We start from the raw sequence: 26,198 nt of genomic DNA on the forward strand, positions 1-26,198 counted from the left end.
ATGTCTAGTCTTCTGCGACAACAGACAGTGACTAAGACGGCAAAACAAGACAATGACAGGTCAGAGGAAGCGTGATATGAGGAGCTATAAAGTCTTGACACAAAAAGTGTTGTCCCTGAAAAATACATGGGCCAGGAACATGCTAGGAGTAAAGGTGAAGAAGTGAATTAGATGTGGAACTAACACACACACACACACACACACACACACACACACACACACACACACACACACACACACACTACCCTCCCATGCACATATATACACATTCTCACTTACCCAGTCAATGGAATACGAAATCCTTACTCTCTCTCTCTCTCTCTCTCTCTCTCCTCCCTCTGTGTTAATCACAGTGTTGTGGTTCTCTTCTCTTGAGACTCAGTGGTTGTTTTCTCCTCCCTCTCAGGAAACTCTCCCTTTTTACTCTCCCATTCTCTGCCTCTGTATATAAAAGAGTGGTGTAAGAATTGTGCAGCAGAAAGTATGTTCACATGCTGGGGACACAGAAAGGGCCATGTAACGTGTACCCTGGGCAGTGGTGCTGAAACAGACTTGCAGAAACTTTGAGTGAGTACTCTTTTACACACACACACACACACACACACACACACACACACACACACACACACACACACACACAAGTACTGCCTTTGTGATTCAAAATCAAAAGAGAAGAGAAAACAGGTAGCAACTCAATGTTTGTGTATTTCTTGGCTACTGTCTTACAGGCAATACAACATTGAGCACATTTAAGCATTTACACTAGCATTTTCTTAAAAGTTATTCATTAAACTTTTCCCAAAGCTAAATCTTAGTAAATAACTAAAATTAGTATTTAAGAGTCCTGGAAGTGATGGATAAATAACAAGGTGTACAAAGGTATATTTTAAGCAAAGGATGTCATGTAGGGAATTATACAGAAACTGTGAATTGTGGAAGAAATAAAAATTGCATGTAAATCTAAAATTTCTTCAACGGATTGCAGCTATACTGCTTAAAAGCGCTTATCAACAAAGTATACAGTAAAATTCAGGCTCCAGATTGCTGTCTGGGGTTGTTAAGAGGTCACAATGTCCCTCCTTACAGCCTAAGAGCAACAATTCATGTCACAATCAGACTAACTGAAGAAATGTAATTAGACCATACAGTGATTTAGATCATTCGTATCTAAGGTTGCTTAACCTTCCAAAAATGAACTTTTTCACAAATTAATAATCTAAGAGCAATACTTGAATTATACTGGTGGAAAGAATACAGTTACTTCCTGTTTATGAGAAGTTACACTAACTGAAATATTGCCTATTTATCTATGCACAGTGAACAGTGGAAGTAAATGCAATTGAATGATACTTAAAATGCAACTGTGCTCATGTCTTTCATAGTTTACTACGCTTCATAAAGTGAGGCTTATGCTTAAGTTTATTGAAGACCAGCTGCTTTCACTTGTAGAAACCATTCCGTGTTATATTTGTTTGGGTTTATCCCTGAATGAAGATGATCTGTAGTGTTTTCATCAGGTTGACTCTGTGCCGTCTGTGGTTTCTCTGAAGACGGTGACTGAAAGTTTTCCATAAAAACAAAACAAAAAACATTTACCAACAAACACTTATCATAATTACTACCAGAGACAGTCGAGGCTTTCAGGAAGCTCAGAGATAAATACATCTTTGCAACACCAACAGTGTTGCAATTCTGTATAGTTTGCTTTTGTGTCCTCACGTACAATCTTTATAACCATTTTAAGCAATTCAAAAAAGTGCAGAGCAGTATAACCTCTCATTGTTCTTCTGTTGTGTTAGTGTTATCGAAACATATATATTTTTTTGTTTTAGAGCGATATTACTTTTTGACAGGGCTGTTGCTTGTCACTGACAAATAACTAAAAATAGACAATATTACTAATGCTCACCAATAGCACTCAATTATAGACAATTATATCTTGAAGGCCTGTTCCTGATTGTGCAGGATGTGGTATAATTTTTTCCCCCTCATGGCATGGGACTGATGCCATGAGCAGAAAGATCCAGGACTTTTAGCTAAACTTTTTCCAGCTCATTAAAATAACCACACCAGTGATCAGCAAGCTGCCTTCATCTGTAATATTTCATTCTGAACCCCACTTTTCAACTATTGATTTAGCAGATGACTGTCATTAATAATATCTGACGACATGTTATTATCACCAATGGTTACTACTAAATAATTCCATACATTGCTACATGTTGTAAATCCTGTGGTGAAGCTTCTATTTAAAAGATTTTCAGACTCATTTTCTACCTACGTATTGACCTTGTTTGTGCAAAACACCACCTCAACTGTGACATTATCTCAAATGGGAACATTTTAGCAACTTAGAAAGTCTATACTAAGGTTTTCTGAATTTTATAAGCAGAGTCATTATGCCAACATTTCAGGATAGAACCACAACATTTTTCAAAAAATAATGAGACACTCTAAACATGTGGTAATTCTTTATGAACATCACCATGTATTGTGAGAAATTTGAGGTGAAGCTCCAGTTTTCAGGCAGGCTTCTGGCAAGGGCAGCTATGATTATGGGTATGTGGCTAGCATGCTGGTGTGTACCTGTGGTTGGATGTGCTTATTACACTGATGGTCAGCTGAGCATGCTTTGGTTGCAGACTGAAATCCTCAAGGTGCCATCTAAATAACAGTTAAACCAGCAAGAGGCCCAGAAAAACCATTCCATTGTTAAACTTCTTTTGCTTTCATGACTCAAAACTTAAACTGGTCTAAGGGTATTATTACAATTACATTATGCATAGATTCCTAGACTGTGCCTTGTGTTTCAATATTTTGTTTGCATTAAAAATGCAAACAAAGGTAAAAATTTTAGAACAATTTTCATTCTTCTTTGAATTGTGTTCAGACTTAATGATCAACCCATCCCTAGTTTCTTACATATGTATCATTAAGCTCAACATCAGCAGTTACTGTGAGTGAGCTTAACAGCTATGAAGACCAACTGTTTCATTCTACTACAGGTTGGCTAACTGAGCAGAAATTGTAATTGGACAAAAATACAAGTTCGGTTTTAATTTTGGGTCAGGAAAATCTCCACCTTGTGCTAAAATAAGTGCTACTGTTGGGACATTTCTATCCCATTCATCTCTAATCCTGTCCCCATCCTTGCTCATAGGATGATTGACAGTTCTCTTTGGTGAGTCAGAAAGCAGGATGCCTGGTGTGCCCTGCGGGGCCTCGCATCAAGCCCTGCCTGTTGCTTGTGCCCTTGTCTTCTCCTGGCTATTACTCTTGGTGCATGCTGCATTCAGCCAGAAACCTGCCAAGCTGCCCCTGGTGGGCCGCAAGCCATTTTTGGCTGCATGGAATGCACCACTCGACTTGTGCACCATCAAGTACAAAATGAACATCAGTTTGGACCTTTTTCACATTAGTGGCAGTCCACGAGCTGTCCATACAGGCCAGGATGTCACCATCTTCTATCCAAACCGTCTGGGTTACTATCCGTTCTATACAGAGCAAGGTGAGGCTGTGAATGGAGGCCTTCCTCAGAACTGCAGTCTGGAAGCTCACCTCAGCAAAGCTCGCAAAGACATTGCACATTTCATTCCCTCAGAAGATTTCCAAGGCCTGGCTGTCATCGACTGGGAGTATTGGAGGCCACAGTGGAGCCGCAACTGGCAGAAGAAGGACATTTATCGAAAACGGTCACGTGAACTTGTCTCCCGGGCCTATATCAATGTGACAGAAGATCAGATAGAGGAACTGGCACGTCTACGCTTCGAAAAGAGTGCCATGGCATTTATGCAGAGCACACTGGAGCTTGGCATACGGGCTCGACCAAAAGGCCTATGGGGCTTCTACCTATATCCAGACTGCCATAACTACAACGTGCACATACACAATTACAGTGGCTACTGCCCCATGCTGGAGAGTATGCGCAATGACGAACTGCTCTGGTTGTGGAACAGCAGTACTGCACTCTTCCCTGCAATGGCTATCCGTAAAGACCACATGGACAACATTCACAACCTGCACTTCTGCCAGAACAGGGTGCTGGAGTCTATAAGGCTTGCTTCTATGACCTCACTACCCTACGAGTTGCCCACTTTTGTGTATACAAGGCTTGGGTACAGAGATGAAGCCATGACATTCCTGACACAGGTAAATACACATCCTGCTTATAGCATGTAAAGGGGATCTCAACCCTGATCCTGGAATATCCTGTGTCCTGAATATTGCAGTATTTTCCCTGCTCTAACACACTTTAACTCAGGAAGGGCTGTTAATTAACTAGTTGATTAATTGGATCAGGTGTGCTAATGCAGGGAAAACACTAAAGTGCCCAGATATGGGGTACTCCAGGACCAAGGTTGGAATATGTGAACTATATTAATCAAATATACCATATGCTGAGAGGCTCTGGTTGAAATTATGAAATTAAATTTGGGGCTTCGCCCCTCACAAAGCAGTATGATGCCACTCACCAAAGAGAATCCATAATTCCCGGTGCCTCTCAGTGCATGGTATATTTGATTTATATACCTCATCAAAAAATTCCAAACTAAAAGTGTTAAGATTGACTCTCAGTATAAACTCATTGGAAGCAGCCATGTTTGTTGTTTATGTCAATGTGACCTTCGACCTGCGCATGTGCAATGTATCATGCTATGTCTTGCCTCGCTAGGCATAATCATGATGCGTAGATACACACACACACGGAAATGCTCACAGAGCCACAGCTGTGACTTGAGTCGGCTGTATCGCTTGACATTGTGACGTCAATTCATGGTACATCCAAGATATACCATGACTGACTCACACCATATGCATTTTTTTTTTAATGTCACAAGATACATTCCTTAATCAATGGTGGAACTATTTAATGTCATGTTAACCATGCTTGGCCAATCGCTGCACGGGAATTTTTTGATGAGGGATATAAAATACAATATGATTAAACATATTCATATAATGTATCATTCAGTTAATGGCATCATAAAAATGGAACATGAATACTGTAAACCTTACAAATGAAAAGATACAAGTTACTATTATAAGTTGATAGTAATAATAAGTTTATTTATTCTCAGCACTATTTTGTGACATTTTCCATATTAATGCCACACTCTACACACCCTTAGGGTATCACTTTCTGTGTTTGGCCATTGTGTCCTATTTATGCTAATTCTCAGGTCCTCTGTTCTTTGCTTTCACCTGTTCCTCATCCCCCCCTGTATGTTGCTATGTCTTGTTCTTGGCTTCTCCCAAGTTTAGTGTGTATAGTGCATTCCTGGTTTACCATTATGGGTGTGTCACCCTGTTCCCTAAATCCAGCTATAAACTCTGATTAGGGTTAATGATAAAAGCCACAATACAAACCTGGGACTGCAACCATATTACTTTCCAGAGTTGCTTGGATTACATGCTTACATGAGAGCTGAAACCAAGTGCACCCTCTTGTGGTGAGACATTCCTTAATTCATCCAAGGATGAACAAGTGATGTAATTACTGTAATACAAAATTCTTTGCATTATTAACACAGGAAAACAAGCTATTATAAATTATATACAGGTAGGTGACAAAGGGAAAAATAGTGGTTCTCTTGCTGTAGGAGGTTGCTTCGTAGCGTGGTTCCATTACGATTGTCTTCCTAGATCGAAGTCTGCAAATTCTGACTGATTACCCTGATCACCAAGAGCATGTTGGTGTATTTCTACTTTATCATACAGCAAACCATTTGTAATGGCATTTTATTGTGTTTCACAGAAGGATTTAATACACACAATAGGGGAAAGTGCTGCTTTAGGTGCTGCAGGCTTTGTGATCTGGGGTGACCTTAACCTCACATCTTCTAGAGTAAGTGACTTAATGGGTTTTTAAACCTTTTCAATCATATCTACTAGCTTAAAGCATCATCTGTTTCAGTTACAGTTGTAGGTAAAACTTTGGGCACCTTTACACGTTTTTATTGATTTTTAAAGTGAAAATCGGTAAACAATACCTCTTAAAACTATATTAAAAAAATACCCCAACATTTTCTGTAAAATGTCAATGCATATTAATGTGATTAACTTAGGAAATGGTGAAAAATAATAATTATGGCATGTGTAAAAGTTGGACACCCTTCCAGTTGTAAAATATCTGAACTTAATTAACTTCTTAGGCCTTAATTGACTCATTAAGACTCATTAGACAGGCCAAGCATCTTCATTAGGAATAACAATTCCAGAGCATAATAAATCCTCTGCCTCTTCAAACCTTATGTTAACAATCAACAACCACGGGCTCCACTTAGCCGCTGACTGAGAATCTAAAAATGAAGCTCATTGCAGCTTACAAAGCAGGGAATGGTTATAAAAATATTAAAATCACTTCCAGCTCACTATTTCCACTGTCCAGGATATCATTAAAAAAATAGCAGTTACAGGGAACTGTGGAAGTCAAGGCAAAATCTGGAAGACAGATTGAAATGCCTGTATGCTGGGCTGAAAAGCAAAGCAAACCTCTAAATGACACTCAAGACCTGCAGGAAGGTTTAACACTCAGCTCGCCGAACCCCACAGGGGACTTTTAGGACAGTTAGTAAACACACATCTAAAGCTCTGCGGGTTTTTGTGCTAGAAACATTCAAGTAACACCACTAGAAACCTTGAATCTTATAGTTTTCACACACACACACACACACACACACACACACACACACACACACACACACACACACATATTATATATATATATATATATATATATATATATATATATACACAACCCCGATTCCAAAAAAGTTGGGACAAAGTACAAATTGTAAATAAAAATGGAATGCAACTCATATTGTATTCACAATAGAACATAAACAACATATCAAATGTCAAAAGTGAGACATTTTGAAATTTCATGCCAAATATTGGCTCATTTGAAATTTCATGACAGCAACACATCTCAAAAAAGTTGGGACAGGGGCAATAAGAGGCTGGGACGGGGCAATAGATAGTTTTCACTGACGTCACGGCATTCTGGGGAACGCCCTCCAGCCGCCATCTTGTGGGGCAAACAAAACGGACCATCGCCATTACCGGCTACGTTATCTCGGACGAATTTATGAAGTTATATAGTCAGTTTTCTAAAATAAAGATCAATGTCTGCAAAATCAAGCAAACAGAAGTATATAGATACTTTAGACGACATCTCATGACAACAGTATGCAGTCAAACTGGCCTTGATTGGGGGAATTGACCCCTACGAAGTGGACAAAGATGCATTTTCAAGTGACTATGCAGGGCTGCCAAAGCCTGAAACTGCTAAAGCCTGCTCCAAAGCCTGAAACTGACTTCATCAAACTTTAAAGGCTGTCTGATATATACAACTTTATATATTCACAGCGCGCCTTTTGTCGGATGCCGCCTTTTTCACGGCTGAATCGCGCAGATCTGATTTTTTTTTTAGGGGGGGCGTTGGAGTGTCTGATTATAATTTCAAAGTAAATTCTGTATTAAAATTACTAAATAAGCAAATCCGTTACAGTCCATGAAACAGGAAGTATAAGGATGAGAAAAAAACAGTTTAAATCGTAAAGCTGTGCACATTTGCGCAGTGCTGCACACCGCTCGGGCAGCGCAAATGTGCGCAGCTTTATGATTTAAACTGTTTTTTTCTCATCCTTATACTTCCTGTTTCATGGACTGTAACGGATTTGCTTATTTAGTAATTTTAATACAGAATTTACTTTGAAATTATAATCAGACACTCCAACGCTCCCCTAAAAAAAAATCGGATCTGCGTGATTCAGGCGGCATCCGCCAAAAGGCACGCTGTTTGCATCCCAGACACAAATCAAATCATACAGAGTAGACCTAAAATGTTTTTCAAAAATGACCCTTGCGTGAGTGAAGTGATAAGTTTCAAATAGAAACGTGACAAATGAGTGATATTAAGTGTACATTACAATGTAAACGTACACTCAGCGGTTCCAGTTAGGCATTCTCCAGAGATTGTTCACATGATGTTTTGGTTTCCAAAAACAAACTTAAACACAATTGATTGTTTATTTAAACAACTTACCACTTATAAAATGATCGGAGCAGACTTTGCTGTGTTTGGAAGGCTGATAATCCTTGCGGTTGATTCTTGCAAGCCATAGATTTCTCCTTTGTATGCTGAGTTTCTTTGTTTGCTCGCCTTCGTGCTCCCGTACAGTGGGAATTCCATAAAAGCTCCGCTTGACTTCATCATTTGACCTATTACGACAGCCATGAATACAATAGGTGTGCACCATTGCTAGCTTTAAATAGCCTGCTTGGGTTCTTTTGAAGACTTTGTACTCGCGCATTACAATGTGTGCTCAGTGACCCTGTGACGTCATGTGAAAACTATCTATAGACCCTTTTCAGTCACGTGACCTTCGTAAACGCGACCACCATTTTGGACATGTAGTGGACTTCGGCTCGAATCAGTTTGAATGCGAGGAAGGCGACAAACGGAGAACATAAAAGAAAAAGGAGTGAGATGCAGAAAATACCTTCATTATCCAGCGACGTAGGGCATTTACAGGGCGAGCAGAGGGAGAGGTATTTGCAAAAATTAAGGTTAGCAGGCTTAGAGAACGACGTTTACCTGCTTCCACCAGGATTGTTCACTGACGTACGGAAGTACACGAAGCCCTTGTCTTTACCTGACTTCGGCCCACATGATCTGTATACCTATGTCGTTAAAAACCCATCGCCATACACATACACGCCAACGTCCGAGGTTCCGGAGCGCGCTCCGGCTTGCTCCCGGAGTGCTCTGGCCAAGGTTCCCCTCAAATTAAGCAGAGCGCGCTGGCTTGCTCCAGGAGTGCTCCGGCCGAGGTCACGGAGCGCGCTCCGGCTTGCTCCGGAGCAAGCCGGAGCGCGCTGCTTAATTTGAGGGGAACTTCGGCTGGAGTGTGCTCCGGAACCTCGGCCGGAGCACTCCGGGAGCAAGCTGGCACGCGCTGCTTAATTTGAGGGGAACCTCGGCCGGAGCACTCCGGGAGCAAGCTGGAGCGCGCTCCGGAACCTTGGACGTTGGCTCCGGCAGCTATTTATACTGGATCCGGTGTAAATAGCTGCCGGATCATAATTACAGTAAACTAGTAAATACAGTAAAGGAAAAACTTGAGACTGAAAGGTTTTAACAGTCATCCAAATGACTGAACATAAACATTGCTACAGTAACATACCAGCTACTTGTTGACATTAGCTAGTCAACAATAGCTACTACAGAAGAACAAAGAGGTTACAAGGGGTTATTTTAACCTATTTGGTTACACACTCGCCGCCACAGAATGTTAACAGCAATGTAATGCCTTTTCTGGCTAATTTTATTCGTCTTACCTCCAACAAAGTGGTCACTACACAAGCGTTGGTATGCCGCTATCCATCTTCTCCGTCGGTCAGCATCTACCGGGATCCGATAAAATGATAACCCTTGCCTTGTTTGTTGATGGTTACTACATCCAGGTGCACAACAATATAGTGGCATGATGGAAGTCTTGCTGAAAGTAAAAACTTTCTTTGCTGCCGTTCCTCAATGTTGGCTGTGGTAAACTACTGGTAGTACACATCCAAAATGGCGGCCGCGTTTGTCGTGACGTCACGTGAAAAGGGTCCATAAGAGGCTGGAAAAGTTAAAGGTACAAAAAAGGAACAGCTGGAGGACTAAATTGCAACTCATTAGGTCAATTGGCAATAGGTCATTAACATGACTGGGTATAAAAAGAGCATCTTGGAGTGGCAGCGGCTCTCAGAAGTAAAGATGGGAAGAGGATCACCAATCCCCTTAATTCTGTGCCGACAAATAGTGAAGCAATATCAGAAAGGAGTTCGACAGTGTAAAATTGCAAAGAGTTTGAACATATCATCATCTACAGTGCATAATATCATCAAAAGATTCAGAGAATCTGGAAGAATCTCTGTGCGTAAGGGTCAAGGCTGGAAAACCATACTGGGTGCCCGTGATCTTCGGGCCCTTAGACAGCACTGCATCACATACAGGCATGCTTCTGTATTGGAAATCACAAAATGGGCTCAGGAATATTTCCAGAGAACATTATCTGTGAACACAATTCACCGTGCCATCCGCCGTCGCCAGCTAAAACTCTATAGTTCAAAGAAGAAGCCGTATCTAAACATGATCCAGAAGCGCAGATGTCTTCTCTGGGCCAAGGCTCATTTAAAATGGACTGTAGCAAAGTGGAAAACTGTTCTGTGGTCAGATTTATCAAAATTTGAAGTTCTTTATGGAAATCAGGGACGCCGTGTCATTTGGACTAAAGAGGAGAAGGACGACCCAAGTTGTTATCAGCGCTCAGTTCAGAAGCCTGCATCTCTGATGGTATGGGGTTGCATTAGTGCATGTGGCATGGGCACCTTACACATCTGGAAAGACACCATCAATGCTGAAAGGTATATCCAGGTTCTAGAGCAACATATGCTCCCATCCAGACGACATCTCTTTCAGGGAAGACCTTGCATTTTCCAATATGACAATGCCAAACCGCATACTGCATCAATTATGGCATCATGGCTGCGTAGAAGAAGGGTCCGGGTACTGAACTGGCCAGCCTGCAGTCCAGATCTTTCACCCATAGAAAACATTTGGTGCATCATAAAATGGAAGATACGACAAAAAAGACCTAAGACAGTTGAGCAACTAGAATCCTACATTAGACAAGAATGGGTTAACATTCCTATCCCTAAACTTGAGCAACTTGTCTCCTCAGTCCCCAGACGTTTACAGACTGTTGTAAAGAGAAAAGGGGATGTCTCACAGTGGGAAACATGGCCTTGTCCCAACTTTTTTGAGATGTGTTGTTGTCATGAAATTTAAAATCACCTAATTTTTCTCTTTAAATGATACATTTTCTCAGCTTAAACATTTGATATGTCATCTATGTTCTATTCTGAATAAAATATGGAATTTTGAAACTTCCACATCATTGCATTCCGTTTTTATTTACAATTTGTACTTTGTCCCAACTTTTTTGGAATCGGGGTTGTATATATATCTTTAAAACAAACTTTATCTTTAGCACTTTGTAAAGAGAATAAAAACAAATCTTACGAATTTCAGTACTTCAGCCAGCAACAGCCTCTTAACGACACACCCATCAGCTATTCACATGTTAAGCGCATGGAACATCAGTGTCATCATTCGCTCATTGTGTAGCAAGGGGAAGTGAGAACACGCCCCATTTCACTGGTATAAACAAGTGCACATGTTCACTCGTTTCCATACCAACTGAGAAACTTTGAGGAATGGCCAACGCAAGGAAGATGTCTCACTAGCGGTTGTTGTCATGCTTTTTCAGTTAGCTTATAGGGAGAACTACATTACATTACATTTAGCAGACGCTTTTTTCCAAAGTGACTTACAATTGAGAAAAACAATCAAGCTACAGTAAAACATAGGAAATCAGAGTAAGAAGAAGAGAGTGCATGTTAGATGGTTAGTGGGTTGTTAGGATAGGAGGTGCTCTTTGAAGAGAAAGAACTAGTTGATCGAAACGTGCTGTGTTATTTTCGTCAAGTTTTGAAAACATTTTTCTGTTGCCAAACTATGTTTCATTGATTTACTGACTACTGATTTACAGTAATTAGTTAGCTAAGTCAACATGCCCTGCATAGTCATAGTTTATCTTCATTGCTAACTTTAGATTTATTATAGTCTGTGCATAAATCTATGCATAAGATTATGAAATGTAGCTTTGGCTTTTAGGGCTTCTTTTCTTTGCAGTAACTTTCCAAGCAGAGATGTGTGGAGGCAGGGAAGTACAGGGGCCAGGGTCTTTTGCCATGTACACACGTAGCCGGATATTTTTAAAACCGAACATTTTCCCCCCCTCCATTTATAAAAATGTTTTATCCACACCACCTCGTCTTCGAAAAAAATCCCTTCCACACATAACCGAACATCTGCGTTTTCAATCACATTCATAAGCATTCCAAACCTGTAGATGGCATTATTTCCCCAAATCCTACCCCCTAATCACATCGCCTGTGCTCTTGGAGCAGTAGTTGGGCTTCTAAAATTAAACATGTAAATAGCACCTGCACAATAATTAACGCTTTCAAGGCACTACTCCGATCCATTACTCTTTAGCTAGCCGCACACTACGCCGATTTTCAGCGTACCGAGCCAACTGAAGTCGCGAGTCAGGCGTAAAGACTAGTTTTCGATGGTACCGACTCATCTCACAGCCGATTCGAAAAACTAATCGGGAGCCAGACTGATCGGCGAGAGTCGCTAGCAATAGTCAATCATATCTTTCGCATATAACACGTGACATCATTAAACACAATTTCTAGCGCGAGAAATACGTGTTGGTAGCACCTAATGCAGGTATATACTGTAATTCCATAGACTGAAGCTTTATCCATAGACACAGTGGGCTGGAAAGCCACTCTGCTCAAGTTGTGTGGCTGAATTCCAAATCGCTTTAACTCCCCTATATAAGTGCACTATTTAAGGTTGGGAATAATAGCTCATGCAGCCTAGATAGTGCGCTACATATTCCGTGTTGTGTCATTTGTAATTCAGCCTGTAGCATCTTCAAGTGTTGGATTTAACAGTAACTATATCCAATAGCCAATCACAAAGCTATTAAGTTGTCACGTGTCGCTTCAATCGCGACTGCACTCGTCAACAGTCGGGGGATATGTGCGTGCCCTGTCGGGAGTCGGCTCTGAAATGGGTCGGTTCGGTACCGCGTGGATCGCCGTAGTGTGCGGCTAGCTTAAGTCCATGCTTAATCTGGCTTCTGCAGTAAACAAAGGTCGCACGTTTGACGTCAGGGCAGATTTGTTGTCATTTTTTTGGTGCAGATTGTGACGTTCTAAAACGCAAAACTCCGGTTATCTCTGTCTACACGAAAAGGCATACACGGAGTTTTCAAAAATCTTCACTTTGCCCGGAGTTTTTTTAAATATTCGTTTTTGATGTGTTTTCATGTGGATGACAGGCCAAAACGTAGAAAAATATCTTCGATTTAGCAGATACCCGGCTACGTGTGGACGGGGTCTTTGACAAATGGACTATTGACAGTGACAGGGGGGAGGGGGGATTACAGGTGAATTACACCTACCTCATCAACATTCATTTGAAAGGGCAACTGACTTTGGAGAAAACATAGGTAGTCTGAAGTTTCTACAATTAGTATTGAAACTACAAAACATTTCTGAATGCTGTTCTTACTTTTATGTAGCCAACACCTATGTTTACAAGGTTCAGACTTCAAAAGTCTTGTGCAGATATATTTATAGTGTATTTTTTTTTACAAGGTTTGAAGACTCTGAAAATAGTTTTTTGTAAAGCCTCGGTCACAACTGGCCGTATGTGCTCCTACAGCCGGTCTACGTGCAAAAAACGCAAGAAACGCACGGAGGGCGCGCGTGTGACGTGCTGATTTTCCAGCCGTAGCCTGGCCGCAGACCGGCCGCAGAGGTTCTTTGTCATGTCAAACAAACTCTACGGGTGCTTACATTTTTTTCAGGTTGCAAGACAAACTTACAGCCAATGTGCGTCTTTCTCCATGCACAAAAAAAACACAGCGATTTGGGAAACGCCAAAAATCGCACGGCCAAAAAATCGTACGTCCGGTTGTGACCTAGGCTTAAGGTTGTGTTTGCACTTAATTTAAATAAAAACAAATTTCATTACATTCACTTTACTCTCATATTATTATTGCTGAGGGTGTCCAGAATATAACCATGTGTGTCACTTTTGCATGGATGTTTTTAGTTAGATGAGATACTTAAAAATGTCAAGGTTTATTAGACTTCCACAGAGTGTCTGACAGGCCCAGGACCTCAGAGTGTTAATTGACAAAAGTCGCAAAAGTCAACAACTGTAGTATACAAAACAATGTCTCGATAATCCAAAGGCATTTTGGAAATAAGTGCTACATTTAGACATATATTTTATATTTATTAACTCTGTCCTATTTCAGTGGTTTCTAGATAGAAACACGACAAAATGCTTTATTTTGCAGCTTACATTCAAACTCCAAACAGCACACAAGCTATCTTTCAGTCTGTAGCCCTACTATATTAGCATATTCTGTTGTCACTTAAACCTCTTGTAAGTTCAAACTTCCCTCCTCCTTCTCCGTCTGTAGGAGCGAAAGTCTAACTGCATTAACCAATACTTTTGATCACATACACTTATATGCATGTTAATAATAATTTGACTACTAGTAGAGAATATTTACACATTATATATATTAACCTAGTGTCAGAAAATAAAAAAAATTAAGAACTCCATGTTTATGGGATCAGTGATCTTAAAACAGTGTATACACCCTTCATGGTGCTTAAGCTGTCTTTATTAATTGGTTCTTAACATGTCATTACAGCAAAACTGCTCTAGGGTAAGAACATTTTTGAACTACAGAATGGGCCAGTACATCACCAATGTGACCCGGGCAGCTGAAGTGTGCAGCGAATATCTGTGCCAGTCCAATGGTCGCTGCGTACGAAGAGACCCAAGGGCACCGGATTTCTTGCACCTGAGCCGCACCAGCTACCGCATCCGCTCAAACCGCAATGGCACATTCACTGTCACTGGCTGGCATTCCCAGCATGAACTACAACAACTGACAGAAAGGTTCCAATGTCACTGTTACGAAGGGTATGAGGGCGAGCACTGCGACAGTACAGAGCCCACATGCACAACGGACATTGAAGAGAAAGAGGAGGAGGTGGAGGAGGAAGGGCAAGATCGAGGGGCAGAGAGTTCTGCTGAGTCTGTGAGAAATGCCCTTGGCCTGGTTGTGCTGTTCGTTTTGTTTACCTTTGCCTGTATTTAAAGCACTGTGGTACAGCTATCCAATGGCACATGTAGTGACCAATGTTTGTATGCAGACATTTTATTTTATACAATCATGTTATAGGTTGATATCACTTGAAGCAACAGAAAAATAGTCATTCAATGACTACAGTTTACTTACGTTTACTGTTAAGTTGGTGTTCTTTACTTGTTAAAGTTTTAGCTTTGTTTGCACAAACTGTAGTACTTGCTTATATAATTTACTATAGTAAACCTACAATATTAAAGTAAGCAAATGCTGTTTATCTGAGAACTTTTTTGTTTTTAATGAAATTCTCCATCTATATCTCTCTTAATAACGCACATATATGGTTAATAAGGTTGTGTTTCAGATGCCATTTGCTATAAATCCACTCAGTATCAGAGATTACTGATGACACAAATGTTATTGATTTGTAATGACATCACTCATCATTCTAGGAATGCAAAAGAAGAAAATTGTACATAGTAGTCTTAGAGAGGCTATATTAACAACACAATTCATTAATCCACTCTGTTGTGTGATTAATAGTAGATTGATTACCACTCCAATAGACAAAAATGGAGTAAGTAATTTATCTGAAGTTATCCAAAGTCCAATAATCTAAGAATAATAATTACAGAACAGCTTCTCAACTTGAACTAGACATAAGACAAATACTTAACTGCATAGTGAAAAGAGGAATAATGTATCTTAAATGTTATCATTGTGATACTTTGCTTTAAAAATACCATCTTATTTACCTGAAGATTACATACAATATAAGTCATACGCTCAGTCATTTTCAATTCTTATTATCATCGACTCATATCACCTGAAAATATTACCACAAGTCATGGTACAAGACAAACTGAATGTTGAAAAAAATTGACAAATGTAAATATAATTCACTAAATCTTTTTACAAATGTTTATTACAAAATACTGAAAAGAGGAAAACTGGATCATTTCTAGCTTTTTATTATTATTTTTTAAACTCGGTACTCTTTGAATGTTTCTAAATACATATAGACAAACTGCATAATCACCACAAACCAAGCACAAATATTACTGCCTTACTTTTTCCAGTATTAACATGTAGCCTATTAGTAACATTACATTTTACCGTTAGTGTTTTATTGCTGAAGTTTGTTTTTGCATTTTCATTTAAAACAAAGCACAGCAATACTATCAGAAACAGAGGAATTAATACATACCTCATTTTGAGTCATTTTTCTCAACTTTTCTGAATGTCCATTTCCGCAATACCACAAAACTCACTACACAGAATATTCAAAGGATGTTGGATAACTTGATTGTTGTATTTCAATAACTTCACAATTCTTTTATATTGAATAGCATTTCTACAAACTGTTGCCAACTTTTTTTTTTTACCTCATCTGCTAAAGGTTAATATATCCCAATAGAATCACATCTTATGCATTTTATAATGAATTGATTCATAATGAATTTTATATTAATGATCTTGTACTGGCAGTAATGTTATTCAAATATTTTGTGAAGGCATATATTGCCTGACCTTGAATGCACTATAAATAAATGAGTATGTTGACTGAATTTTTTTTTTAGTATTCTTTGATGCATATATTGGCATGCTTGGGAAAGTTATCTTTTTTTTGGTAAATATATATAAAAATATTTAGGTTCATAAAAATATAACTACCAGTAGCTTTCCATCCATTGGCATAGTCACTCACATTCAAAATGCATTTTATACAGTTTGGTCTGTAAGTATTTGGACAGTGACACAATTTTTGAAAATTTGCCTCTGTCCACAGAGTCTACAGACTTTCAAGCTTTAATTCAAAGCGTTTAATTAAAAAAAACCCCATTGCATTAACCATTTATGAATTACATCCATCTTTTACATATTCCCTCCATTTCTACAGGCTCAAAAGTAATTGGATAAACTAAAATAATTATAAATACAAGGATTATTTGTAATATTTGAATGCAAATCCTTTGCAGTCAGTGACTGTCTGAAATTGGGAACCCATGGACTTCACCACATGCTATTTCCTGCTTTTAGATGCTTTGCCAGGCTTTTACTTCAGCTGCCTTCAGTTGCTGCTTGTCTGTAGGGCTTTCTGATTCAGATTTGTCTTCAGTAAGTGAAAAGCATGCTCAATTGGGTTGAGGTCAAGAAACTGACTTGGTCTTTTAAGAACATTCAATTTATTTGCTTTAATAAACTCTTGGGTTGCTTTCGCAGTATGTTTTGAGCTACACTTCAGAATTCATAGCTATAGAGCTACACTTCAGAATAATCATCTTGCTACTTCTATCAGCAGTCACATCACCAATAAACACACCACTGACCCAGTTCCATTGGCAGCCATACGTGCTCACACCATAACACTGCATCCATCATGTTTGACAGATGATGTAATTGGGTCATAAGCCCTTCCTTTCCTTCTCCATACTCTTCTCTTCCCATCATTCTGGTTCAGGTTAATCTTCATCTGTCCAAAGAGTCTTGTTCCAGAACTGGGCAAGCTTTCTAGCAAAGTCTAATCTGGCCTTTCTGTTCTTAAGGGTTACCAGTGGTTTACCTATGAAGGTAAGCACTTTGTATTTTCATTTCATGAAGGCGTCTCTTGATTGTAATCATCAACAATGATAGTCATACCTTCTTGAGATTGTTCTTTTTTTTGTATAGAGCTTTTAACAATAAACATTGTTGCAAAGCAGCTTTACAGAATTTGAACGACATAAAACATGAGCTAATTTTATCCCTAATCTATCCCCAATGAGCAAGCCTGTGGTGATGGTGGCAAGGAAAAACTCCCTCAGACGACATGAGGAAGAAACCTCAAGAGGAACCAGACTCAAAAGGGAACCCATCCTCATTTGGGCAACAACAGACAACAACATTAACAGTTTTAACATGAAGTCAGTTTTGTTGATGTTATAAACTCTTCATTGATGGAAACTTGAGTGCAAAACTGTTCATGACAACTACAGTCCTAAAGTTAGCAAGTCAACTGTAGTCCTCAGCCACAAAAGCATGACTGTAAGTGTCCAGAGCGTCTTCCAAGTGTGACTTTCAACTGTCCACATGGGGCCGTCTTCCACAGGAGCGATGCGATGAGACTCCAGCCAGACACAGATTGTTCTTGACTTGGCTAGATGTTGTGAAGGGTTTTTTTTATTCACCAGGGAAGAATCCTGTGATCATCCACTTTAGTTGTCTTCGGTGGTCTTCCATGGCCTTTTAGTGTTGCTGAGCTCACCAATGCATTTCTTCTTTTTAAGAATGTATCAAATTGTTGATTTGGCCATTCTTAAATGTTCTGCTATCTCTCTGTCTGTTTTTTTCCAGCCTAATGATAGCCTCCTTCACATCATCACCTCTTTGAACCACATATTGAGAGTTCACAGAAACAGCTACAAAATGCAAATTTAACATTTGGAATCAACTCCAGACCTTTTATCTCCTTAATTTGTCAGGAAGTGGAAACAGACCATAACTGGTCATGATACTGCTTACATCAGTCAATTGTCCAATTACTTTTGAGCATGTGTAAATGGATGGACTATGAAAAAAATGGCTGTAATTCTTCAAAGGTGAATGCAATTTTTTTGTTAAACCCCTTGAATTAAAGCTGAAAGTCTACACTTCAATCACATCTTGATTGCTTCACTTCAAATCCACTGTGGTGGTGTACAGAGGCAAAATTACAAAAATTGTGTTGCTATCCAAATACTTATGGACATGATTGCAAATAATTATGAATATGCACTTCACAATTACATTTAAATGAAGTGCATTTGTGCTTAAAACCAACACTGGGATGAGGTACAGTGAAATGTCTCTGCTGTGACAAAAGGTTTCCTGATTTTAATCATATTTTCTATTATATGAAATTCCAGACATTGTCTTCTTTGTCAAATATGTAGTTAATGTCTGTAATAAACCTCTTCTTTGCTGGACCAGTCAAAGAGTGCTTTACACAAAATGAAAGCTGTGCATTTATTTCTCTTGCTGGTGTTCTACATGCTAAATAGCTTATAAAACCAAGTTAAGTAATTATAAATGTATGAGGTCTCCTCACATACAGTATGTGAAAGACACATACAGACTAAAGACTGACATCCAGACAATATTGAAAATGACAGGGAGAATGATACTAAACAAAAATCAGGCAAACTACACATCAAAATGGAGACAATGATGCTTGACATCAATAGTAAAAGCATCGTCCAAAACAACACATTTCTGGCACTAATGGAACTTTGGACTGTTTCTCAAAAAAACTAAAAAAATTAAAATAAATCTCTGCATCTTAGAATAAAATAAAGGAGACAGAGTAATACCAAGAAATTTGTTCTGTTATTATTCCAAGCAACAACAATACCCATTTAATGTTTGTTAAAATATTAAAAGTGCAAAAATCAAAACAATATCAGTTAGAAGTTGCTTTAGCTTTTCTAAATGTTCCTTTAGGAATATAAATACTCTTCTATGGTATTCTTCTCATGTGTCATTTTTATTCTGTTGTGATTCTCTAATCATGCAATAACTGATTAAAGTTCACCTGAGACTGGTTCTATGGCAACACTGTACAAAGGGGACCAGCAATGTGTTGCAGTTTAAAAGTTTTAACAGTATGGCTGATATACTTGTTTTTGTCTTTTAGGTAGAAATTACAGGCTGCCCCACATTGCTTACACAGAGACATGCAGCAAATATCTTCCCTCATCCTTTTGAACCTGGCCGGGTTGTGTTTTTCAGCAGTTCCACCAACAGTATCTCCACTATTCAATAAGTCGTTTGTGGTCATATGGAATGCTCCCATCAACAAATGCAGTCAACTGCAGGTTCCATTGGATTTGGATGTGTTTCAGGCCATCACAACACCAGCTAAAGTCCTGAACCAAATGCTGACACTCTTCTATAAAAATCGAATAGGGCTCTTTCCTTACACAGATGTCAAAACTTTGACACAGTACAATGGTGGCATTCCACAGAAAGGAAACCTAACTGCCAGTCTGGAAAAAGCCAAAAGAGAGTTCACCAAATACATCCCATCATCCATACCTGGCCTGGCTGTTCTTGACTGGGAGGAGTGGGTGCCTCTGTTTGACCGAAATACAGACTTAAGAGAGATCTACAAGGTGCTGTCCATAAACTACACCCTTCAGCAGAATCCATCCCTTACAAGCAAGCAAGCTACATTGACAGCCAAAGTGCAATTTGAGAACGCTGCCAGAAGTTTCTTGGAAGAAACGTTGCAGTTAGGAATCTCAGAAAGACCAAATTTCCTCTGGGGCTTTTATTTGTTTCCTGATTGCTACAACTATGATTTTGAGGAACAAAACTATACAGGGAGATGCTCTCAAACCACAACAGAGTTAAATGCTGAACTTCTCTGGCTGTGGGAGGCAAGCACTGCTCTCTTCCCATCAGCATACATGCCCGTTTCCATAAGTGGAACTAAGAAAGCAGCACTATTCATTCGAAACCAGGTGCTAGAAGCAATGAGAGTGGCAGATATGCCTCAGCGGCCCTACACTGCACCTATTTATTTGTATCTGCGACCCCTGTTGAAAGAACAGAAGGAGAAATACATGCAAGAGGTAATAGATTTTTGACATGGAAATTTATGTACATTTCTTTTATTAGCATAGCAATGTAGCAATCACAAAAAAACACTGATGTAAAATAGTTCTGTATGTATTATTTTGGCTCTCCTTAGGTTGACCTGATTCAGAGTATTGGTGAGAGTGCAGCTCTTGGGACTGCTGGATGTGTACTATGGGGATCTAGTTATGATTTTAATGACAAGGTAGTATTTCTTCTGTCATCTTTATTGTGACTCAGTGCTTCTCAGTGGCATTTCATGAAAATTGAAGGACTGGAAGATCCCAAATTGGAAGAATTATATTTGAATAAGGTGTTCTCACAAAGAATGCTATAAAAACAATGGCCTACAGTTAAGTATTTATTTCAGGGTATGGTACAGATATGTCTTGTCCAGATATTTGTCCCCTTAGATATTGGTCCAAAAACTAGAGGACATGAATTAGCCATATGACACACAACACTTATTAAAATCACTACCAAGAGTAATGAATAGAATATTATTAATCAACTAACAGTGTATCTGCTTAGTTACTCATAAGCTAACCAATTTAATTGAGCATGTTTCCTAATGCAATGGTTCTCAAAATGGGGTCCAGGGTCCCCCGGGGGTCTGTAAAACAATGGCAGGGAGTCAGTGATTTTTTAAATTTAGTTACACTGGTGAAAATCACAACCAATGATTGCCAAAGTTAATCTATTTATCACTGAATTATTATTGACCTGTTTAACTGGTCAGTTGAACTGAATGGGCTTAATCCAAACCTCAATAACAAGCAGATCTACAAATAATGTCAACTTGGACCCAAGATATTATTGGACACATTTAAATAATGTTCAGGGAATAAATCTGTAGTGAGGGAGTCCAAGGAATTTATTTTACATGTAGAGGGGTCCATGGCTACAAAAAGTGTGAAAATGGTTCTAATGCAGTGATTCTGAACTGGTTTTGCTTCAGGACCCATATTTTATGTTGGATATCAAATTATGACCCATCGTTACACTAAAGTTGTTTATCATATGGCAGCAAACAAAGAAATGCATATTAATTTTGGATAATAATGTTATTAATACTAAAACTTATCCATTGCATAGGCCTAATCAAGTTGAATAATACAGTGATGCTTGAAAGTTTGTAAACCCTTTAGAATTTTCTATATTTCTGCATAAATATGACCCAAAACATCATCAGATTTAAACACAAGTCCTAAAAATAGATAAAGAGAACCCAGTTAAAAAATGAGACAAAAATATTATACTTGGTCATTTATTTATTGAGGAAAATGATCCAATATATATTACATATCTGGAAGTGGTAAAAGTATGTGAACCTCTCGGATTAGCAGTTAAATTGGAGGCAAAATTAGAGTCCGGTGTTTTCAATCAATGGGATGACAATCAGGTGTGAGTGGGCACCCTGTTTTATTTAAAGAACAGGGATCGATCAAAGTCTGATCTTCACAACATGTTTGTGGAAGCGTATCATGGCATGAACAAAGGAGATTTCTGAGGACCTCAGAAAAAGCATTGTTGATGCTCATCAGGCTGGAAAGGGTTATAAAACCATCTCTAAAGAGTTTGGATTTCACCAATCCACAGTCAGACAGATTGTGTACAAATGGAGGAAATTCAAGACTATTGTTACCCTCCCCAGGAGTGGTCGACCAACAAAGATCACTCCAAGAGCAAGGCGTCTAATAGTCGGCGAAGTCACAAAGGACCCCAGGGTAACTTCTAAGCAACTGAAGGCCTCTCTCACATTGGCTAATGTTAATGTTCGTGAGTCCACCATCAGGAGAACACTGAACAACAATGGTGTGCATGGCAGGGTTGCAAGGAGAAAGCCACTGCTGTCCAAAAAGAACATTGCTGCTCATCTGCAGTTTGCTAAAGATCATGTGGACAAGCCAGAAAGCTATTGGAAAAATGTTTTGTGGATGGATGAGACCAAAATAGAACTTTTTGGTTTAAATGAGAAGCGTTATGTTTGGAGAAAGGAAAACACTGCATTCCAGCATAAGAACCTTATCCCATCTGTGAAACATGGTGGTGGTAGTATCATGGTTTTAAGCACACAAGTCGTTCTCCCAAAGAATGGTTAAAGAAGAATAAAGTTAATGTTTTGGAATGGCCAAGTCAAAGTCCTGACCTTAATCCAATCGAAATGTTGTGGAAGGACCTGAAGCGAGCAGTTCATGTGAGGAAACCCACCAACATCCCAGAGTTGAAGCTGTTCTGTACGGAGGAACGGGCTAAAATTCCTCCAAGCCAGTATGCAGGACTGATCAACAGTTACCGGAAATGTTTACTTGCAGTTATTGCTGCACAAGGGGGTCACACCAGATACTGAAAGCAAAGGTTCACATACTTTTGGCACTCACAGATATGTAACATTGGATCATTTTCCTCAATGACCAAGTCTAATATTTTTGTCTCATTTGTTTAACTGGGTTCTCTTTATCTACTTTTAGGACTTGTGTGAAAATCTGATGATGTTTTAGGTCATATTTATGCAGAAATATAGAAAATTCTAAAGGGTTCACAAACTTTCAAGCACCACTGTAATTCTTCATGATTTCATAACAGGAAATAAATCAACTGAATTGTGAAGGTTGTACCTCATAAGTTTTTACAGTGGAAAATATCAGTTTATTAAATGCAATGCACATGCTTAATCTCATCTCATTCATCTCATTATCTCTAGCCGCTTTATCCTTCTACAGGGTCGCAGGCAAGCTGGAGCCTATCCCAGCTGACTACGGGCGAAAGGCGGGGTACACCCTGGACAAGTCGCCAGGTCATCACAGGGCTGACACATAGACACAGACAACCATTCACACTCACATTCACACCTACGGTCAATTTAGAGTCACCAGTTAACCTAACCTGCATGTCTTTGGACTGTGGGGGAAACCGGAGCACCCGGAGGAAATCCACGCGGACACGGGGAGAACATGCAAACTCCGCACAGAAAGGCCCTCGCCGGCCCCGGGGCTCGAACCCAGGACCTTCTTGCTGTGAGGCGACAGCGCTAACCACTACACCACCGTGCCGCCCGCACATGCTTAATCAAGTGCAAAATTAATTATTCACATGACGTTAATATGAAAATGGAACACTATAATCTGGAGAAAATGCAGTTTACCTAGTCTAACAAATTAAATAAACACTGACCCAAATTGTAAACTAATATGAAATATGCATAACTATTAAATGCATAAACATACTGTAGTTATGATAATTAACTGCAGCTAGCAAGAACAGAGCTGAAAACACAGCCTGTGCAAATCAATGGGAAATCCAAGGATGTGATTTCATTTTGATAAGTGTCTCAAAATCAGGATGGCATGATCAGATACATCTGTTGATTCGTCTAATTTGAGTGCATAATAGTCACTTGCCTTAATGCATGTTACCTTCCTTACTCTCTTGTATTTTCCTCCGTATGGCGTCACTGGAGGTTGAGATTCTTTTCAATTGATTTGTGGCATTCACACCAGGGATCTCTCTCCAGTCATGTTGACAGCAGCGAGTAAAACAAGCTCCTCTGTAACTGTATGGATCTTTTTACATTTTGAAATATGATGAGTGAATTTGTATGATACACAAAGTGCTTGCTCCTGAAACATGCACATATGTTTGATCATTTTTTGAGATGTGTCCAGAGCTTGTTGTTTCTTTTGAAAAAGTTCACCAGCTTGCCTTTCTGGCTTGAGTGTTTTGTCTCTAAATACTTTATGAATGTCAATAGTTTGACTGAAACTTTCCACAGCTTTCTGCATGCTTGTCATATTTTTATTTACCTTGCATAGTTTTTTTTGTCCAACTCTATCGATGTTATCACCAACTGTTTACGGGTGAATTAGAGCCAAAATTGACAGAATTTTATTGGACATACAACGTGATATAACTGAATTTTTCACTGGCTATGGGAAACAATCCTATTTATTTATTTATTTATTTATTTGTTTATTTAACTAACTAACTAACTAACTAACTAACTAACTAACTAACTAACTAACTAACTAACTTTTTTGAAACAATAATTTGTTTTACCCATGTTTTCTCGTTTTGCTGTTGTATCATTTCCCCCAGCAGTCTGCAACCCAATCTTAAAGGGCCTGCAACCAACATTTGGGTCACAACCCAGTTGATAAACACTGTTCTTCTGTATCAGAGTAATATGGAAACCCATTGTACTTCTCAACCATATCTCTGTCAGCAGAAAAGGACAAGAAATACACATTTTAAACACTAGATTAATGACTTATTGATCTTTCACTAGAAGCTGGTTCACAATTATGGACTGGAGCTATTCCTTCAGTTTTTTCAATAGCAGTTAATATCCAACTTCTCTTTTCATTTAGGCATCATGTGAATCCCTTTCTACATACTTGTCCACCACGCTAAATAAATACATCATCAATGTTACAACTGCAGCCGGACTGTGCAGTGATCTGCTGTGTCAAGGTAACGGGCGCTGTGTGCGTAAAAGCTATGACTCGGATGACTACCTACACCTCAACATAAACAGCTTTAATATAGAGAAGATTGATGGGATGTATTACATTACTGGGGAACCTTCTATCATCGATCTCACTGCCTGGGATGACAAGTTCACCTGTCAATGCTATGAGGACAAAATATGCACAGCACAAATTCCCTCTGGATTTGAGTATAGTGATAGAACTGTCACTGGACACCTGACGGTACTGCTTGCTGCATATCTGCTTGGTGAATTGTCATAGTTTTCAAGAGAATTACACATTTTACACTGAATGAAATGAGGAAATAAACATTCCTGAGAATTCAGTTAAGCATCTTAACAACACTCATTTCCTCCTGTCCTAAATTCTGTAATTATAAATGACTGCATTCCACTGATTACCCCAATGATTCATCATTAGACATATCTGGTCAGATTATTATATTATAACCTTATGTCATGTTTGTTTACATGGCTGAAGTAATGTCCACTACGACAAAAATAATGTAGAGTATATAATAGTAATTATAAAATATATAAATATATAATTTTCTGGGCGGCACGGTGGTGTAGTGGTTAGCGCTGTCGCCTCACAGCAAGAAGGTCCTGGGTTCGAGCCCCGTGGCTGGCAAGGGCCTTTCTGTGCGGAGTTTGCATGTTCTTCCCGTGTCCGCGTGGGTTTCCTCCGGGTGCTCCGGTTTCCCCCACAGTCCAAAGACATGCAGGTTAGGTTAACTGTTGACTCTAAATTGACCGTAGGTGTGAATGTGAGTGTGAATGGTTGTCTGTATCTATGTGTCAGCCCTGTGATGACCTGGCAACTTGTCCAGGGTGTACCCCGCCTTTCGCCCGTAGTCAGCTGGGATAGGCTCCAGCTTGCCTGCGACCCTGTAGAACAGGATAAAGCGGCTAGAGATAATGAGATGAGATGAGATGAGATGAGATGAGATATAATTTTCTCCGCAGACATACTTGCAGGTCGTTCAACATCCAAACAAGAAGACCCTTCTATCTTACCTTCGTTAGACCTCATGTGGGGTATGCAAGTGAAGTATGGGCCCCCCAACAAGTTGGAAATATATGCCGGGTAGAAAGCCTTCAACGTCATTCTACAAAGTACATCTTAAACCTTCGCTGGGAAGACAGACTAATGGCCCTTTTCCACTACCCTTTTTCAGCTCACTTCAGCTCGCTTCAGCTCACTTCAGCCCGACACGGCTCGCGTTTCGACTACCTCAGAACAGCACGACTCAGCTCGCTTCAGCCCTGCTTAGCACCCAAAACTCGCATGGTTTTGGAGTAGGGCAGAAGCGAGC

At 39.4% G+C, this 26,198-nt stretch overlaps 2 protein-coding genes across 2 annotated transcripts; both read left to right on the plus strand.

Moving 5' to 3' along the window:
• The first annotated feature begins 480 nt into the window (after positions 1 to 480).
• hyal4 (hyaluronidase 4) lies at positions 481 to 16,196 on the plus strand. Its single transcript, XM_060914776.1, has 4 exons — positions 481 to 567; positions 3,161 to 4,149; positions 5,756 to 5,845; positions 14,361 to 16,196. Exons 2-4 carry the CDS (start codon positions 3,199 to 3,201, stop codon positions 14,811 to 14,813), a joined length of 1,494 nt encoding a protein of 497 aa, XP_060770759.1. The 5' UTR covers positions 481 to 567; positions 3,161 to 3,198; the 3' UTR covers positions 14,814 to 16,196.
• Positions 4,085 to 25,275, plus strand: LOC132881833 (hyaluronidase-5-like). The gene is made up of 4 exons (XM_060914777.1): positions 4,085 to 4,149; positions 19,453 to 20,392; positions 20,512 to 20,601; positions 24,764 to 25,275. The coding sequence occupies exons 2-4, from the start codon at positions 19,493 to 19,495 to the stop codon at positions 25,142 to 25,144; spliced, it is 1,371 nt and encodes a 456-aa protein (XP_060770760.1). The 5' UTR covers positions 4,085 to 4,149; positions 19,453 to 19,492; the 3' UTR covers positions 25,145 to 25,275.
• Positions 25,276 to 26,198: the final 923 nt, after the last annotated feature.

This window comes from Neoarius graeffei, chromosome 2 (assembly GCF_027579695.1).
Source record: "Neoarius graeffei isolate fNeoGra1 chromosome 2, fNeoGra1.pri, whole genome shotgun sequence".
NCBI classification, from domain to species: Eukaryota; Metazoa; Chordata; class Actinopteri; order Siluriformes; family Ariidae; genus Neoarius; species Neoarius graeffei.

Coding starts and splice junctions, on each gene's coding strand:
- hyal4 (XM_060914776.1), top strand. CDS start 3,199: ATGCCTGGTGTGCCCTGCGGGGCCTCGCATCAAGCCCTGCCTGTTGCT. Junction 4,150..5,755: donor CCATGACATTCCTGACACAG/GTAAATACACAT, acceptor TGTGTTTCACAG/AAGGATTTAATACACACAAT. Junction 5,846..14,360: donor TTAACCTCACATCTTCTAGA/GTAAGTGACTTA, acceptor ATGTCATTACAG/CAAAACTGCTCTAGGGTAAG.
- LOC132881833 (XM_060914777.1), top strand. CDS start 19,493: ATGCAGCAAATATCTTCCCTCATCCTTTTGAACCTGGCCGGGTTGTGT. Junction 20,393..20,511: donor AGGAGAAATACATGCAAGAG/GTAATAGATTTT, acceptor GGCTCTCCTTAG/GTTGACCTGATTCAGAGTAT. Junction 20,602..24,763: donor GTTATGATTTTAATGACAAG/GTAGTATTTCTT, acceptor CTTTTCATTTAG/GCATCATGTGAATCCCTTTC.